We start from the raw sequence: 16,939 nt of genomic DNA on the forward strand, positions 1-16,939 counted from the left end.
TTCCATTGGCCAGTAGTTGATTCCATGAGTGAAGCTACAAGCGGTCTTCAAAAAGTTCATGGAAGATGTGTATTATGAAAAAAAAGTGCATGGATTTAAACATTTTTGCATGCCAAAATAAACTTATTTTAAATTCCATTTTCCCACAAACTTTTTGAAATACCCTTGTATCTGTTCTGATTGTGAAATAAAGAGACTCCATAAAGGGAAATACCTAGGCTGTTAAATAAAGCATTTTCATCCCGTGAAGATGCCTTACAAAAAAAAGATTTATTTGAAAGGGTGGCAGAGAGAGATATGCTATTGAAATGGCTGCAAAAGCCAGGGCTGTGCCAGGCAGAAGCCAGGAGCCAGGAACTCTGAATGTCCCATGTGGTTGGCAAGTACTCAGCTACTTGAACCATAATCTGTTAGCTCCCAGGCATTATAGCAGGGAGCTGGATTATAAGAGTAGTAGCCAGGACTGGAACCAGAATGCCACTACAGGATATAGGCATTCCAAGCACTGGCTTAACCTGCTGCATCACAATGCCAGCTCTAACACTCCTTTCTGAATAATAAATTCAGGACTATATTTCTATATGTGGCAGCAAAAGGCTGCCTCTGTTACTTTAGCTGTTAGGGATTGATCTCCAGCTCCATGGGGATGATTATGGATTATGGTGTGGTTTTCTTTAAGAGCCATGAAATGATAGAGGTGATTTAGATAATACTTTTGTCCAAACACCGATTCTGACTATTTTGTTCCCTGCCAGTGCAACAGTAAATTATACCCATTTTTTCCTTTTTCAGATGAAATTAGAACGAGCAGAGTGGGGTAATGACCTGCCTAGTGTGGAGTTGCAGCTTGAAACACAGCAGCACATCCACACCAGTGTAGAAGAACTGGGCTCAAGCGTCAAAGAGGCCAGATTGTATGAGGTGAGTATCATTCAGAATCCACATTATGGGAGGGGCAGAGGTGGAAGCGGTAATGGGACAGTGTGCAAAGTACAGCTGTCTCTAAGGAGAAGGATCTCTAGAAAGGAAGAATAATGAATATTCATGAACAGCACTTTATAATACATTTCCTTTTCATGTGAAGTGTGTCTGTTAATCTTTGAAATAACCTTGCCAGAAAGGATTTTTATTAACCCCTTTTTTACTAAAAAGCGAACTCATCCTGGAAGCAGTATCTAGATTCAGGCTCTCTGACCGCAGACATTCATGTTCTTATCCCTTCACCTTCTATAGCAGAGAGCCAGTGTGGAGAAACCATTTATTCAATCTCTCCTCTCTTTTGTTATTCTTTCTTTCTATTTTTAATTTCAACTCTGCCCTTCAGAAAAGCAATAGAGTAGTTTGAGATTCACTGAACATAAGTTTTGCTTAGAAGCCTCCCACAATTACTGGAAACACAGCATGGTGAAGTCTGTTGGTTGTAATCATCATGCTAAACTGTTGCCCACTTAGTGTTGCTCCAGCCTATAGGATCTGACTCAGACTTGTCTCAGCTTCTGTTTTTTCAGAGATGCCAGTCCTTATCTATATGCAGACATAATATTTACATAGTTGAAACCATAACATGTAGTTTACTTACTCTTTATCTAATGTAGTATTATTTCATTCCTTTCTTATCAGGGAAAAATGTCCCAAAATTTCCATACCAGTTATGTTGAAACACTTGGAAAGCTGGAGACACAGTATTGTAAACTGAAGGTAAATTTTGACTGACTCTTATGTTCCAGACAGCTGTCTTCCCCAATTCAGAAAAGTTTATGGTTTGGCTATTTTTGGGTTTTCTGTTTATCAGGTTGTATCATTTACTATGTTCATAGGTAATATTTTTTCTTTAATGGGTCAGAAACTACTTGCTCCAGAAAGTTTTAAATAAATAGCTATTGTGCTTTGAGACACCAAAGTTAAAAGTTTGCGGTTGATAGAGAGGGGACTCCCCACCTACCTGTTGTTTTTTATTTCTGTGTATCAAGATTTTCCAGAGTAGCACAGGCCCAGGGGTCATTCTTTATCCAGAAACCCCTGTAAAAGCCTTATGCGCTGTGTCTTCTGTCTAGGATTGACAATGGCTCTGGGAGTCTTTTTTTTTTTTTTTTAAAGATTTATTTATTTATTTGAAAGTCAGAGTTAGAGGGAAAGACAAAATGAGGGAGATCTTCCATCCGCTGGTTTTCTCCCAAATGACTGCATCGGCTGGGTCTGGGCCAGGCCAAAGCCAGGAGCCAGGAGCCTCATCCAGGTCTCCCACATGGGTGCAGGGGCCTGAGCACTTGGGCCATCCTCTGCCCCTTTCCAGGCACATTAGCAAGGAGCTGGATCAGAAGCGGAGCAGCCAGGACTCATACCAGCATGCACATCATGCTACAGGTGCTGTAGGTGGCGGCTTAACCCACTGTGCCACTGCGCACCAGCCCCTCTGAGAGTTTTATGTCAAATTTGTACTAAACTTGAATCCATAAAGACAAACCCAGAGATTAAAAAGCAAAATTAAATTTGCTTCCTGAGTTATTATTTCCTTTTATGTCAAATGTGCTATCTTCTACAGATGCAAAGACTGTCAGTCTAACTTTATAATCTTTGCTTTGTCTAGGAAACTTCTAGCTTCCGAATGAGGCACCTTCAGAGTCTGCATAAATTTGTCTCCAGAGCTACTGCTGAGTTGATCTGGTTGAATGAGAAGGAGGAGGAGGAACTAGCATATGACTGGAGTGACAACAATCCCAATATCTCAGCCAAGAAAAATTACTTCTCTGTGAGTCTAGCACAGCAGGCCTGTCATATTTATTTAATAGCACCAGAAGGAAAGAGGATTAGTCTGCTTGGGTTTCCAGAGTTGCACTTTGATAGACAAAAATAGAGACCCTGCTCATTGCATCTATGCATATGAGAAATGTGTACTGAGAGATGGGCAGTAGAGCTGTAGAAATGATTTATTTAGAATGCATTTAGAAGGACAGGGTCTTGGGTGAATGGAGCAGACCTCTGCAAGCTGAGTCAATTCAAAGGCAAACCCTTTGTGGTAAGGTTATAAGCTTTGGAGTGAGAAAGACAGGTTCAAATTCTTATTTCTGTGCTAACTAGCTCTATGTCCCTCTTCAAATCATTTAATTTGGACCATTTGTGAAGTGGGAAAACAGCATCACTTTAAAGAGTTGAATAAAAGATTAAGATTGAATAAATTAATCTAGGCCAAAGATTTAGTATAGAGCTTAGTATTATCTAACTGTGGTGTACTTCTAGCTTCCCACAAATTTCTGAATTCTTCTTAATTAATTAAATTTTATTAATATAAAGAGAGCAGATTTCATAGATACACTTCTTTTTTTAAAGATTTATTTATTTATTTGAAAGTTGGAGTTACATAGAGAAGGAGAGGCAGAGAGAGTTCTTCAATCCACTGGTTCACTTCACAGCCGGTGCTGTGCCAGTCTGAAGCCAGGAGCCAGAAGCTTCTTCCAGGTCTCCCACTTGGGTGCAGGGGCCCAAGCACTTGGACCATCTTGTACTGCTTTCCCAGGCCATAGCAGAGAGCTGGATGGAAAGTGGAGCAGCTGGGTCTTGAACCGGCACCCATATGGGATGCCGGTGCTTCAGGCCAGGGCGTTAACCCTCTGTGCCACAGCACCAGCCCCTCATAGGTACACTTCTAAAAAGATAACCATTCTTAATTAACAATGTTTTGATCTGAATCTCTTGTGTGTAATGGGAAGGAAAATTCAGTTTTGGACAAAGAGATAATCTTTACTTTTCAATGAAAGATGTAGACAAATAGGTTTTTCTTTTTATCTCTCTTTTTTTGCTGCTTTCAATATTCCCACTCTCAGAGGACTCTAAAGGATTTTATAAACCCTATGCAAATTGAAAGCTTTCTTATTAGCACTCACTTTAGATACTTCAATTTCATTCATTTAGGGTTCTTAAAAAATATGAGCTTCTATATAAAAAATGAGCTTTTCCTGATTGAAGAATGGCATATGATTCTTCTGAAGCAAGGAAGAAATGGATGCAAATAATCTGAGAACGGAAGTCAGGCTGTGCTAGGCATACAAAGAAAGTACTCTGAAAGCATCAAAGAGAAGGGGTAAACCTGATCGTGAGGATTAGCACTCAGCTTCACCGAAGAGCTGGCGTTTAAATTGGGTCGTGCAGTATTACTGGAAGTTCGAGCCAGAAGGGGGCCTTGTAGGCTGTGGGAATAGTCTGTGCAAAGCCAGCTGGAGAGTGATACTGCTCTACTGATGTGTCATGTATTGGCATGGGAGTTAATGGGAACTGTCCACTGTAGCCGTGCTGTCTTCTTTCTCTGCCTCCGGTGCTCATTCTGTGATCCCTCACATTGCTCAGGTCTGGCTCAGGTCCTGTGTCCTTTGGAAATCATTTCCCAGTGATTCTAGTGCCCTTGCCCTACACTGAAGTCCTCTGGCACATGATGCGTACACATCTCATTGTGGAACCAACCCTGGGTTGTAGTTTCCTTTATAGGAGGACAAGGAATGTAGCTTTTTCTTTATTGTACTCTCTGCTTTTTTACACTTATTCCATAAAACTGAATTCTATTTTCAGGAGTTGATGATGGAACTGGAAGAGAAACAGGATGTATTCCGGTCTCTCCAAGATACAGCAGAACTGCTGTCACTTGAGAACCACCCAGCCAAACAGACAGTGGAGGTATGTGGCTTGAGAATGTGTGAAGGTCAGATGCTCAGAGGTGGTTGTTGTAAAAGTATTCGAATAAGAGTCTTTGTTCTGCTGAAAGACCTGGAAGAAGATTCTGGGATCGTTTGCCTTGGGTCTTCTTCCTTTTCCACTGTTCCTGCCTCACTCAAAAGCCTGCAGTTTGGTAGTCTAAGGATCATACTAAGAAAAACAGCAGAAGAGAGGCTGACTCTTAACTTCAGGAAGAAAGGTGACTGGGACCCTATTTCTTCAAATAACTACCTGTGTATACCCTGCCTCTTGTTGGTATGGTGTCTTTTCCCTGAGAAGAGAACCTGTGGAGGAATCCAGGAGGGATTTCTTTATGCCTAGGTTCTGTGACTAGATCATTTAATTGCAACTGAATGTGGAAGAAGCCTTTTCTGTGTAATCCCTTCTAATAGAATGATGTTGGATAAGAGGCAGTCCTCTTTCTCATTGGAAGCATTGATCAGGTGCCAGTCAGGTATCTGCAGTGTCTCTTTTGGTGGCGAGTCAAGCAGAGTTGCACCTGGAAGAGAGCATTGCATATATGGATAAGGCCTGTTCAACTCGTGCCCTATCTGTGTGTTGCTGCAGGCTTACAGTGCTGCTGTTCAGTCCCAGTTGCAGTGGATGAAGCAGCTGTGCTTGTGTGTTGAGCAGCATGTCAAAGAGAATACTGCTTACTTTCAGGTATAGTGGGCTGTGTGTGTGTGTGCACATGTGTACGTATGAAGGTGAAGCTAAGAACACATTTCTATCAATTTGCTTTTACTATATAAACTAACCACTCCAAAACATAGTTGCTTAAAACAGCATCACTTAATTAGTTCAGTTTGGTCAGGGCTCAGCTAAGTGCTTTTCACCATTAGAGGTTAGGCTGGGAGCTGTTTGGTCCCAAACAGCATCCTTCACATAGCTGACAGTTGGTGGAGGCGTCAGGATGGAAAGCCTTACATCTGTAGCATGTGACAACCCTCTTTATACAGTAACTGTTCCGCAGCAGCAGAGGAGAGCCTGCCCCAGTGCATGAGCACTCTTTCCTCCTTGTCATACTTGTGTGCTGTGGGCAAAGCAAGTCATGTGGCCATACCTCTTCCTATCACAGCAAGAAAGACTACACTGCTTGTTTTCAGGTGAGGGTGGAGGAGGAAATCAGCTGTTACCTATGTACCTCTGTGACCATTTTGTAATCATATTAAGTCATTGAAACTTTTGATCCCCTGACCTCCAGGCTTTTCATGCAATATCCCTCACAGCCCAGGGTTGTCAGTAGCCAGAAGTCAAGAGGAAAGAACAGTGCATTCTGAGGGGTGAAACGGGCCAACTTGTCTGTAAGGTTCAGTCCTCCGGCTGCTGCTTGGGTGCACTTTGTAGTGAACTGACAGTGATGCAGTGATCCCTCTGCTGGACTGCACAGAAGTCACGCTTCCCTAGTCCGCACCTCAGTGCTCCAGTGCGTTAAGCAGAAGGCATGCCCTCCTTACCTTCCCACAGTTCTTCAGTGACGCACGGGACCTGGAGTCATTCTTGAGGAACCTCCAAGACTCCATCAAGCGCAAATATTCCTGCGACCACAACACCAGCTTGTCCCGCCTCGAGGACCTGCTCCAGGACTCCATGGTGGGTGTTGTATCAGTGGGGATGGTTACTTCTGAGCAAGAGTAAACCCTGTCAGCGGCTGCTGTTTATATCCTTGAAAGCTCCAGGGCGATGGGCCATGGTTAAGAAAACGATTAGCTCACATTCAGAAAGTTTACCCAGTTTTCTTCTGTCCCCTTCCTTTTTCCTTTCCTTTCCTTAGTGAGTTGCTGGTGAGATTTCTGGGGGTATGTTACTGAGGTGGAGTCCTAGTCATCTCCCTGAGCCACTTAGTGCTCGCTGTCCTTTCTTTGCATTGTCCCTATTTCAGTGCAAAAGTTGGGGCCTAGAATGAGGTAGACAGAGCATGGGAAAAAAGGGGGACGGGCCTGAAGCAGATTAGCTAACATCCAATTCTTTTTTACTCTCTTATGCAAAAGAAAATTTTTAAAAAACGAAATAGTTCTGAGCCAAATTTTTCCTCCTTGGTAATTTTCTTTTGGTAATGATGAAAATTAATTTTAATGAAGGCTAACATTAAAATCTTATTTAGATGTAATACAGTATTTGTCCAGTTTATATAGCCATATTAACTTTAAAAAGTCTACTATTTTATCCAAATAATTTTATATTTGTTTTCTCCAAAAAATACTTGCTTCTTGAGGGGCTACCTATAAAATTAATAGCAAAACTATTTACATTTGTTGAATGTCTATTACACAGAGTTGGCAACAGGGCTCAGGCTGCATCTCAAATTGAGATAGAAATGTGTGTGCAAAAGGGAAATTGCTTTTCCTGCATGAGAAGCTAGGGGATCCTCACATTTCCATAGGAAAATATAAAGAGGAGAACCAGAATATCCCCAAACAGTTCCTTTATTTGGTGGGTGAGATTTGGGCATTTGGATTATTATTTGATTTTTTTAACACTTCAGCTATAGTAAACTTTGTGTTCAGTGCTTCACCTGAGCAAATAATCTGTTAATTTATTTGGCATGAAGGATAAAAATCTGACTTTTCAGATGTTGTCTCTAAAATGTCTCTCTCAGGGGTACTACAGTATTGAAGGAGAAATATAATCCTTGGCTATTATCTCCTCCCTCCCACAGAGTGTCTTCCTGTCGTAGGGTAACTCCTCTGCAATTGTCATATCTTCTCTTCTCGAGGGTCGCTGCTGTGTTCCCTCCTCTCCAGGTCAGGGGCATCGGGTTGGCGGCGTCATCGGGGCATGGAGTCACCTGGGTCTGCTCCTCGGCTTGTCTGTCAGGTTCGGGAGCATCTGTCCTGGCTTCTGGTTCTTTTCAGAACTTTTACCACGCTGAGCACTTGATCTCTGGAGCTTGAGATGTTTGGCTGTGGGTTAGAGAGAAATTGACATCTTTATTGCAAGGAAACTGAAATGGGTAGAGCAGCTCTCAAGTATGGACGTATGGCTGCCTCCCTGATATATTCTATTCCTCTCTCTTAACTAAGAAGTTAAAGTTGTATTTCTTCCAATCATGCTCCCGGGGACAGGCACAGGTAGTTTATTTAAGCATTTCTTTTTTTTCTTTACTTGCATATTCTTAATTCTTTAATGGCATTTCTTAACATTATTAACTCTTCGCTGTCATCACACCTACATCCATCCAAAGAAAGCCCTCTTCTAGGGACTTTTATGCCACAAAATGGGCTTGAACCATCATGGTTAATAGATAAAGGCTATCTTTTATTCTCTAATGGAATTTTAGTAGATTGCTATCAAGTTTGGTGACAAGAATTTTACTAGTTTTTAAGATAATTGAGTTTGCAGAGATTTGAGTGTTTCAATTTTGCATGATACTTTTTTCAAACCAATCAAATCCACGTGAATATCGCATGGCAAGATACTAAAAGGTAAACCCTAAATCCATTTATCATGATGCTTTCACCAATAGCATTTGTTTATGGATTGTTGGTTGAAGAGCTATGATCTTTATCTATAAAGTTTAACTAATTTTAAGAAAGTGAGATATTTTAAGTACAGTGTGGGAGATACAATAATTTAAAAAATTTTAAATAGTGTCTGGCTTCTCCTAAGCAGGAAGGTTAAGAACTAGTTTTTGCCAGTGAAAAATTTAATAATAATAATGCCATTATTATTATTGTTTTTAACTGCCATGTTCTCTGAACTTGGGAAATCCTTTATTAGCTATACGCCACTATATCTGGCAGCTGAAGTTCATTTTTGTTTTTGTTTGTTTTTTTTGCATGTGGCTTTATGATTCATTGAAAGAGAAACAGGGAGAAAGCTGCAAATTTTTGCTGCAAAAGCACTTGATAGAGGACAGAAACGTTCTCTCCTTTTTCCTTTACCCTTGTCTAAATTTTAATCTAAGATGGCTCCACCAAGGTTCCCTGCTTAACTGAGAAATGACATTCTCTTAGGGGAGTGGAGCACTCAGTTTTCTTTGTTGGCTTGGTCACCCTGAGTAGTAACATTAATGTCTTTTTGTTTTGCTTATTTTGTAGGATGAAAAGGAGCAGCTTATACAGTCCAAGAGTTCCGTTGCCAGTCTTGTTGGGAGATCAAAAACCATTGTTCAGCTAAAGCCACGCAGTCCAGACCATGTGCTAAAGAGCACCATTTCCGTTAAGGCCATCTGTGACTATCGGCAGATCGAGGTGAGGAGGTGAAAAGGGTAACTTGGGGCTTCCGAGGGAAGGAATAGAGAAGAGAAAAAGGAAACCTTCAGTTAGGGTTATGATAATAGGGAAAGATCAAATTGTAGAATTTTTAACATTCACATCTTTCCTATCATTTAAACAAACTCTATAGTCCTGATCTGTTCCTGCCTCAGTGATTGGCCTCACCAACCACATAGGTGCCTAAGTGTTGGAAAAAAATGCTCCTTTGTGACACCTGGGAGATAGCTTTGCTTGCTGTCCCCTCTTATCCCCCATAACAAGTCGGACCAAGTCAGTACTAATCTGTAAATATCCCTTACATGTTCTTCTTTCTGTCTCTCTGCTGCTATCCTACATTCGATCATAAGTTTCATTCACTTGGATATTGTATCAGCCTCCTCATTTAATGCATACTTTGTCCTACCACGATCATCATCTTAAAAAAAGAAAAAGACACTCCTACAATTTCTCACTGGTTTTGGGAGAAAGTCTGAACTCCTTAATGTGGCCTTCAATGCTGAATAATCTGTCTACTTCTCAAGCCAAGACAGGGTCCCGTCCTTTCCACTGACCCTGGAAAATTGCATTTGTCACACAACATGGTTTACCATATGGTCCCACCTCAGTGTGTGAAATACAGACTGTGTTGTTCTGCTTGCCACTGTACCATTTCCATCGCTAGTGTCTAGAACACTTCCAGGCACATAGCAGGCCCTCAAATAAATATTTGTTAAACAGAAGAGTGAATGAGTGGAAAAATGAGACACCACTCTTCTGTGTCTCAGTTCTTCTGTCTATAAAACAGGGATCATAATGTTGGTTACTTGTCTCTCAAGAGAAAATTGATTGTAAAATATTTAACCATTTAAAAGAGGTTTAGTGGAAGGATAGGAAAGGAGGAGGAGGGATCACAAGACCATTTTTACTCTAATAGTTTTTGGTTCAGAGATTGCTCTTGAGGACTTTTATGATCTCTTTATGACTCTCATGTGTTAAGTTACTTGACATGTAACAGGCATTTAATGAACACGTTTCCTTGATTTATTTCATTTCGTAACTTTTCCTGTGTTGTAGATTTAAGAAATCAAAAGCCTTTACTAGATGATAACATATCTTAATCAGATTTTTTGAAAGGATTTTACAGCTCTGGCATCAGACAACAGGTAATAATGAGTTATTGTTTTGTCCATTAGCAATAACTTGTGAATTTGTATCTCTAGATCACGATTTGCAAAAATGATGAGTGTGTGCTAGAAGATAATTCTCAGCGGACCAAATGGAAAGTGATCAGCCCCACAGGGAATGAGGCAATGGTGCCATCAGTCTGCTTCCTCATCCCCCCACCCAACAAGGATGCCATTGAGATGGCCAGCAGGTAACTTTTCTCACTGTCCACTCTGCTGTTTGTCCTGGGTGAACTGATGGAGGGATGAGCCTGTGGTCGTGATCTCCCTGAACACAGTGACCAAATTGTGTGTTTCTGGGAAAGAAAGGCCTCTTACTAGGGATGATGAGTCTGACACTGCCAGCTACATAACAGATCTTCAATAAATGTTTTTGTTCAATTGAGGTATATTCAGTGATAGTTGTTTTTGAAAGGATTATTGCTTGTAAAGAGCTTACTTTTAGAAAATCAACTGTTGTGAGAGATAGCTAATTTTCAGTTTTTTGGTAGTTTTTTTTTAAGATTTTATTTATTTATTTTTTTGACAGGCAGAGTGGATAGTGAGAGAGAGACAGAGAGAAAGGTCTTCCTTTTTGCCGTTGGTTCACCCTCCAATGGCCGCCGCGGCCAGCGCATTGCACTGATCCGAAGGCAGGAGCCAGGTGCTTCTCCTGGTCTCCCATGGGGTGCAGGGCCCAAGGACTTGGGCCATCCTCCACTGCCTTCCCGGGCCATAGCAGAGAGCTGGCCTGGAAGAGGGGCAACCGGGATAGAATCCAGCACCCCAACCAGGACTAGAACCCGCTGGCACCACAAGGCGGAGGATTAGCCTGTTAAGCCACGGCGCTGGCCTAGGATTTTATTTATTTTTATTTTATTTGAGAGGCAGAGTTACAGACAGACAGAAGGGGAGATGAAGAGAAAGGTCTTCCATCCTCTGGTTCACTCTCCAGATGGCCACAACTGGGCTGATCTGAAGCCAGGAGCTTCTTCCTGGTCTCCCACATGGGTGCAGAGGCCCAATTACTTGGGCCATCTTCCACTGCTTTCCCAGGCCATAAGCAGAGAGCTGGATCGGAAGAGGAGCAGCTGGGACATGAACCAGTGCCCATATGGGATGCCAGCACACCAGGCAAAGGCTTAACCTACTACACCACAGTGCTGGCCCCAGCTGATTTTCTTTAATTTGTATTTTATTAAAGTAGTATATGTGCATAGTTTAGAAAGTTGGATTATATCCAAGAGCTTATAATAAAAGTAAACAGTCTCCTCCCTGACCCCAGTGTTCTTCCCAGAGTCAACTGCTTTCAACTCTTTCAACAGATCTTTTGGAGTTTTAACTGTTTCTGAATAATTTTCCTGATTTTTTCAACTTCAGAAATTATTAATTTCTTACTCTAGGAGATTAACATTTAACTTTCTGTACACACACTGCTCCTTTCTTCATGTCTTAAATGTAGTTAAGTTACAATTTTTTGTTTAAATTGGTAATTTTAATTTTATTGTTAAATTGTTTACAGCAGAGCCAGGTGATACTCCAGGGGATCTTTGTGACAAGCTTGCCTTCTCTTGCCTGCTCCTCCTCTGGGCTCCTGTGCTCAGCTGCAGTCACTCCGGTCTTCCTCCTGTTTCTCAAGCACAGCTAACCTGCTCCTGCCTCACCCAGGAGCTTTGTACTTTATGCTTGCTCTAGATATCCGCGCAGTTCACTCCTCACTGCATCCAGTCTCTCTCATGGGCCACCATCCCCACTCACTGCAAATGTCCCTTTCTATCTCCTTATTTGTCTTTATTTTGCTTAAAAATGCTAAGAACACTTAATACTGCTTAACAGATTTTATACTTACAAGGGGCCTTCCAAAAGTTAATGCAAAATGCATATTATGGAAAAACTAGGCATGGATTTCAAAATAGTTTTTCGCACCCAAATAGACTTCTCATTCCATTTTTCTGTGAACTTTTTGAAGTTCCCTTCATTTTCTCTTGGGAACATCTCTCTGGCCTATCCATTCTCTTCTTCCTTTCTGTCTGGCCTTGTTCTGTAGATGAGATTCAGTGCTGCCTCTCTGGCATTCCACTTCATCTTCACCTGGGGATTTGCTTCACCTCTCTGGCCTGGTTTACGGTAGTACACTCTCCAGTAGGTTACTGAAAAAGGCTGCATGGGAAGTAGTTGTTTTGATACCTCTCATGTCTGAAAATGTCTTTCTTCTCCCTTCACTATTAAGTAGACAGATACAACATTCTTTGGGAAAAGTCTGAACCTTGAAGGTGTGGCTCTATTGTTTTCTTACTTCCAGGGTATCTTAACTGAGAGACACATAGTGTCATTTTCATTCTTTATCCTTTTTTTAAGGGGTAACCTAACAGTAGAGTTCACCTTTTGTAGGAAACAATGCTATTGGTTTTGACACATACAGAATTGTGAACCTTCCACCACTGCCATGATGCCAAAGAGTCTGACAACTTGCCTTGTGAATGAAATCTGCTGCTCTGGAAGCTTTTGAACACTTCTCTTTATCACTAACATTTGAAAAGGATGCTGTATCTTTGACTGAGTCTTTTTGCAATCATTGTGCAAATAAATACAAACTAGGAACTCATCTTTCTAATATGCATAAATTGTTACTGGGTTACTTACAGTTTTAACTCTCTGTGTTTTTCCTGTTCTTGCTTTGAAGAATCCCCGTATGTCAGATATTGGACTTCTTGGACTAATTCTGTGATCAGTTCTCCTGGGTTCTATTATTTTCTATTTTTCATTTCTTTTGAGATGTCCTGAACTTTTAATTTCTTTTATTTATTTAAAAAAAAAAAGAAATTTTATGTTATTTATTTGAAAGACAGAGTTACAGAGAGGTAGAGACAGAGAGAAAGGTTTTCCATCCGCTGGTTCACTCCCCAGATGGCTGCAATGGCTGGAGCTGCACTGATCCAAAGCGAGGAACCAGGAGCTTCTTCCAGGTCTCCCACACAGGTGCAGGGGCCCAAGGACTTGGGCCATCTTCTACTGCTATCCCAGGCCACAGCAGAGAGCTGGATCAGAAGAGGAGCAGCCAGGACTAGAACCAGCGCCCCTATGGGAGGCCGGTGCTTCAGTCCAGGGCTTTAACCCACTGTGCCACAACTCCGGCCCCCTAATTTCTTTTTTTTTTATTTATTTATTTGAGAAGTAGAGCCATAGTTAAAGGGAGGGAGAGAAGGTCTTCCATTCGCTGGTTCATTCCCCAAATGCACACAATGGCTAGAGCTGGGCCAATCCAAAGCCAGGAGCCAAGAGCTTCCTTCATGCCTGCCATGTGGGTGCAGGGGCCCAAGCACTTGGGCCATCTTTTTCTGCTTTCCCAGGCCATAGCAGAGAGATGGATAGGAAGAGGAGCAGCTGGGAGCACATATGGGATGCCAGCTCTGCAGGTGGAGGCTTAGCTTACTACACCACGGTGCTGGTCCCATGAACTTTTAACTTCAACTTTACTAAAATCTTAGTGGGATTTTTGGAGAGAGGGAAGATAAACTGAGTCTGTTATATAGCTGATATCCTAGCTTCTAGTTTTTCTTTTTTTTTTTTTTTTTTTTTTTGACAGGCAGAGTGGACAGTGAGAGAGAGACAGAGAGAAAGGTCTTCCTTTTGCCGTTGGTTCACTCTCCAATGACCACCGCGCTGAGGCCGGCACACTGCACTGATCCGATGGCAGAAGCCAGGTATTTATCCTGGTCTCCCATGGGGTACAGGGCCCAAGCACTTGGGCCATCCTCCACTGCACTCCCGGGCCATAGCAGAGAGCTGGCCTGGAAGAGGGGCAACAGGGACAGAATCCGAAGCCCCAACCGGGACTAGAACCCGTGTGCTGGCGCCGCAAGGCAGAGGATTAGCCTATTGAGCTGCAGCGCCGGCCAGCTTCTAGTTTTTCATCCTATTCTTTTTATCTTGTATTTTCTTCGCAACTCAAAGAAATTAAAAGTAACTTGATATGAGTGTGTCTACGTATCTTCATGTTTTTAAGTCTTAGAAGTTGAGAGAATCAGCTAGACATGGAATGCTTATTAAAAATCTCAAACCAGGAGGCCAGCGCCATGGCTTAACAGGCTAATCCTCTGCCTTGCGGCGCCGGCACACCGGGTTCTAGTCCCGGTTGGGGCGCTGGATTCTATCCCTCTTCCAGGCCAGCTCTCTGCTATGGCCCAGGAAGGCAGTGGAGGATGGCCCAAATGCTTGGGCCTTGCACCCGCATGGGAGACCAGGAGAAGCACCTGGCTCCTGCCTTCGGATCAGCGAGATGCGCAGGCCTCAGCACGGCGGCCATTGGAGGGTGAACCAACGGCAAAAGGAAGACCTTTCTCTCTATCTCTCTCTCTCACTATCCACTCTGCCTGTCAAGAAGAAGAAGGAAAAAAAAAAAATCTCAAACCAGGGGCCAGTGCTGTGGCTTAGTAGGCTAAGCCTCTGTCTGCAGCGCTGGAATCCCATGTGGGCACCAGTTCCTGTTCCAGCTGTTCCTCTTCAGATCCAGCTCTCTGCTATGGCCTGGGAAAGCAGTAGAGGGTGGCCAAGTGCTTGGGCCCCTGCACCTGCGTAGCAGACCCGGAGGAAGCTCCTGGCTCCTGGCTTCAGATTAGCCCAGTTCCAGATGTTTTGGTCATTTGGGGGGTATTCCAGTGTATGGAAGACCTTCCTCTGTCTCTCCTTCTCTCTATCTGTAACTCTGCCTCTCAGATAAATGCATTCTAAAAAATCTCAAACCATTCAACTGCAGTTTTCTTTTATATTCCAGATGAACCTCTTAAGTTGCTATTAACTTGTACACATTTTAGCATTTTTATAAATATATAGAACACAGAAATTTACTTTTTTTAAGCATCAATGTCATTTTTCAGCAAGTGAGGTTATTTTATCTATACTTTTCTCTATTATTACTTTCCCTGGCTATTTTTTCTAACTTCCTGTGATTTAGTACATTTTTGTAATATTTATGAGATTGCTAAATACATGCTAACATACATAATACTATAGCAAATCCAAATTGAAGATCTCAATTTAGTTCCAAAGATCTCAATTTAGTTCCAAAGATTAGTATTTGAATGTTGCCTTTCTCTGCTCAACATGTAAGCTCAGTTTCATTCAGGCAATCCCATTTTTCCTTAAAAGTTCTCTAACTGTAAAGTTCAAGTATTGAGGGGCTGGCGCCGTGGCTCACTTGGTTAATCCTCTGCCTGCGGCACCGGCATCCCATATGGGTGCCAGATTCTAGTCCCGGTTGCTCCTCTTCCGGTCCAGCTCTCTGCTGTGGCCCAGGAGGGCAGAGGAGGATGGCCCAATGCTTGGGCCCCTGCACCCGCATGGGAGACCAGGAAGAAACACCTGGCTCCTGGCTTCGGATTGGCATAGCACTAGCTGTGGTGGCCATTTAGGGAGTGAACCAATGGAAGGAAGACCTTACTCTCTGTCTGTCTCTCTCACTGTCTATAACTCTACCCGTCAAATAAATATATTAAAAAAAAAAAAAAGTTCAAGTATTGAAAAAGCTTTAGCCAGGTTCTGTGTTGTTTGTAGGGTGGAACAATCTTATCAGAAGGTGATGGCCCTTTGGCACCAGCTACATGTTAACACCAAAAGCCTTATCTCCTGGAACTACCTTCGGAAGGACCTTGACCTTGTACAGACTTGGAACCTGGAAAAGGTAACTAAAACTTTACCCCAGGCTTGCATCCTGTTGGTTCTGTTTTTCCAGAAGGAGATTTTTTTCATTACTGTGATATTTTCTTCCCATTCAAATAGAGTGCAATGGCATCAGAGATAGTTTTAGAGTTAGGGGACTATGGGCCCTAGGAACTAGAAACAACAGCTTGAATTGTGAAAGAAATTCCTGATAAAAATAAATAGCATTACCCCTAGGGGTAAAGCTAATAACTTGCCATGGGACTCCAAATCCCATTAAGTTGGCAAACACCAATGCCATCTTACTAGTTAAAGTGATCAGTTTAAGTTCATAATGATCGGATTAAGTGTCAAAGGGATGACATAAATAAGACCAAGTGTCTAATAATGATAACTGATAGAATTAAAAAGGAGAGAATGATACAACATGGGAAGCAGGCCACACAGCAACTTCATAGAATGGCAAATGCCCTAAACAGCACTCTGGCCTCAGAATCAGCCCTTAAGGCATTTGGATTTAGCTAAAAAAGCCCATGAGAGCATTTCAGGCATGGAAAGCCAAGACACAGTGACAAAAAATCACCTAAATGAAAGATCTCTGTGAGTGAGATCCTGGTGGAAAGAAGGGGCCATCAAAGAAGGAGGTACTTTTCTCTGAAGGGAGGAGAGAACTTCACCTTTGATTATGGCCCTGTCTAAATAATGTCAGAATTTGTGGACTCAAGAGGCTTCCATAGCCTTGGCAGCTCATGGCAAGAGCCTCAGGTGATCACTGACATCATAAATAAGAGTGTTAATTGTTAAATCAACAACAGGAGTCACTGTGCACTTGCTCTCCATGTAAGACCTCTGTCCTTAATGTGTTATACTATGAGAATTAACGATAAAAACTAGCCTTCAAACATTACTTTATACTTTGTGTGGGTGCAAACTGTTGAAATCTTTACTTAGTATAGAGCTGATCTTCTGTATATAAAGATAATTAAAAATGAACCTTAATGAAGAATGGGATGGAAAAGGGAGTAGGAGGTAGAATGATTTGAGGGTGAGAGGACGGGTATGGGGGAAAGAACTGCTATAATTCAAAAGTTGTACTTATGAAATTTATATTTATTAAATAAAAGCTTTCTATTAAAAAAGCAAAATAAGTAGCATCTTGGTCTTCTTTGCAAAGGCATATGGTTGTAGTTCTGAATGTTGACCGTGTGAATGAATTGA

At 42.0% G+C, this 16,939-nt stretch overlaps 1 protein-coding gene across 4 annotated transcripts in view; it reads left to right on the forward strand.

Moving 5' to 3' along the window:
* The window catches only part of MACF1 (microtubule actin crosslinking factor 1), a 411,586-nt gene that overhangs the window by 218,935 nt on the left and 175,712 nt on the right, over nucleotides 1-16,939 (forward strand). For all 4 annotated transcript variants that reach the window (XM_062191021.1, XM_062191023.1, XM_062191025.1 and 1 more), the window contains 9 exons: nucleotides 793-921; nucleotides 1,621-1,698; nucleotides 2,588-2,749; nucleotides 4,561-4,665; nucleotides 5,272-5,367; nucleotides 6,172-6,297; nucleotides 8,745-8,897; nucleotides 10,121-10,275; nucleotides 15,617-15,743. In XM_062191021.1, the coding sequence (XP_062047005.1) occupies nucleotides 793-921; nucleotides 1,621-1,698; nucleotides 2,588-2,749; nucleotides 4,561-4,665; nucleotides 5,272-5,367; nucleotides 6,172-6,297; nucleotides 8,745-8,897; nucleotides 10,121-10,275; nucleotides 15,617-15,743 (1,131 nt within the window). The remainder of the gene's footprint in view (nucleotides 1-792; nucleotides 922-1,620; nucleotides 1,699-2,587; nucleotides 2,750-4,560; nucleotides 4,666-5,271; nucleotides 5,368-6,171; nucleotides 6,298-8,744; nucleotides 8,898-10,120; nucleotides 10,276-15,616; nucleotides 15,744-16,939) is intronic.

This window comes from Lepus europaeus, chromosome 5 (assembly GCF_033115175.1).
Source record: "Lepus europaeus isolate LE1 chromosome 5, mLepTim1.pri, whole genome shotgun sequence".
NCBI classification, from domain to species: Eukaryota; Metazoa; Chordata; class Mammalia; order Lagomorpha; family Leporidae; genus Lepus; species Lepus europaeus.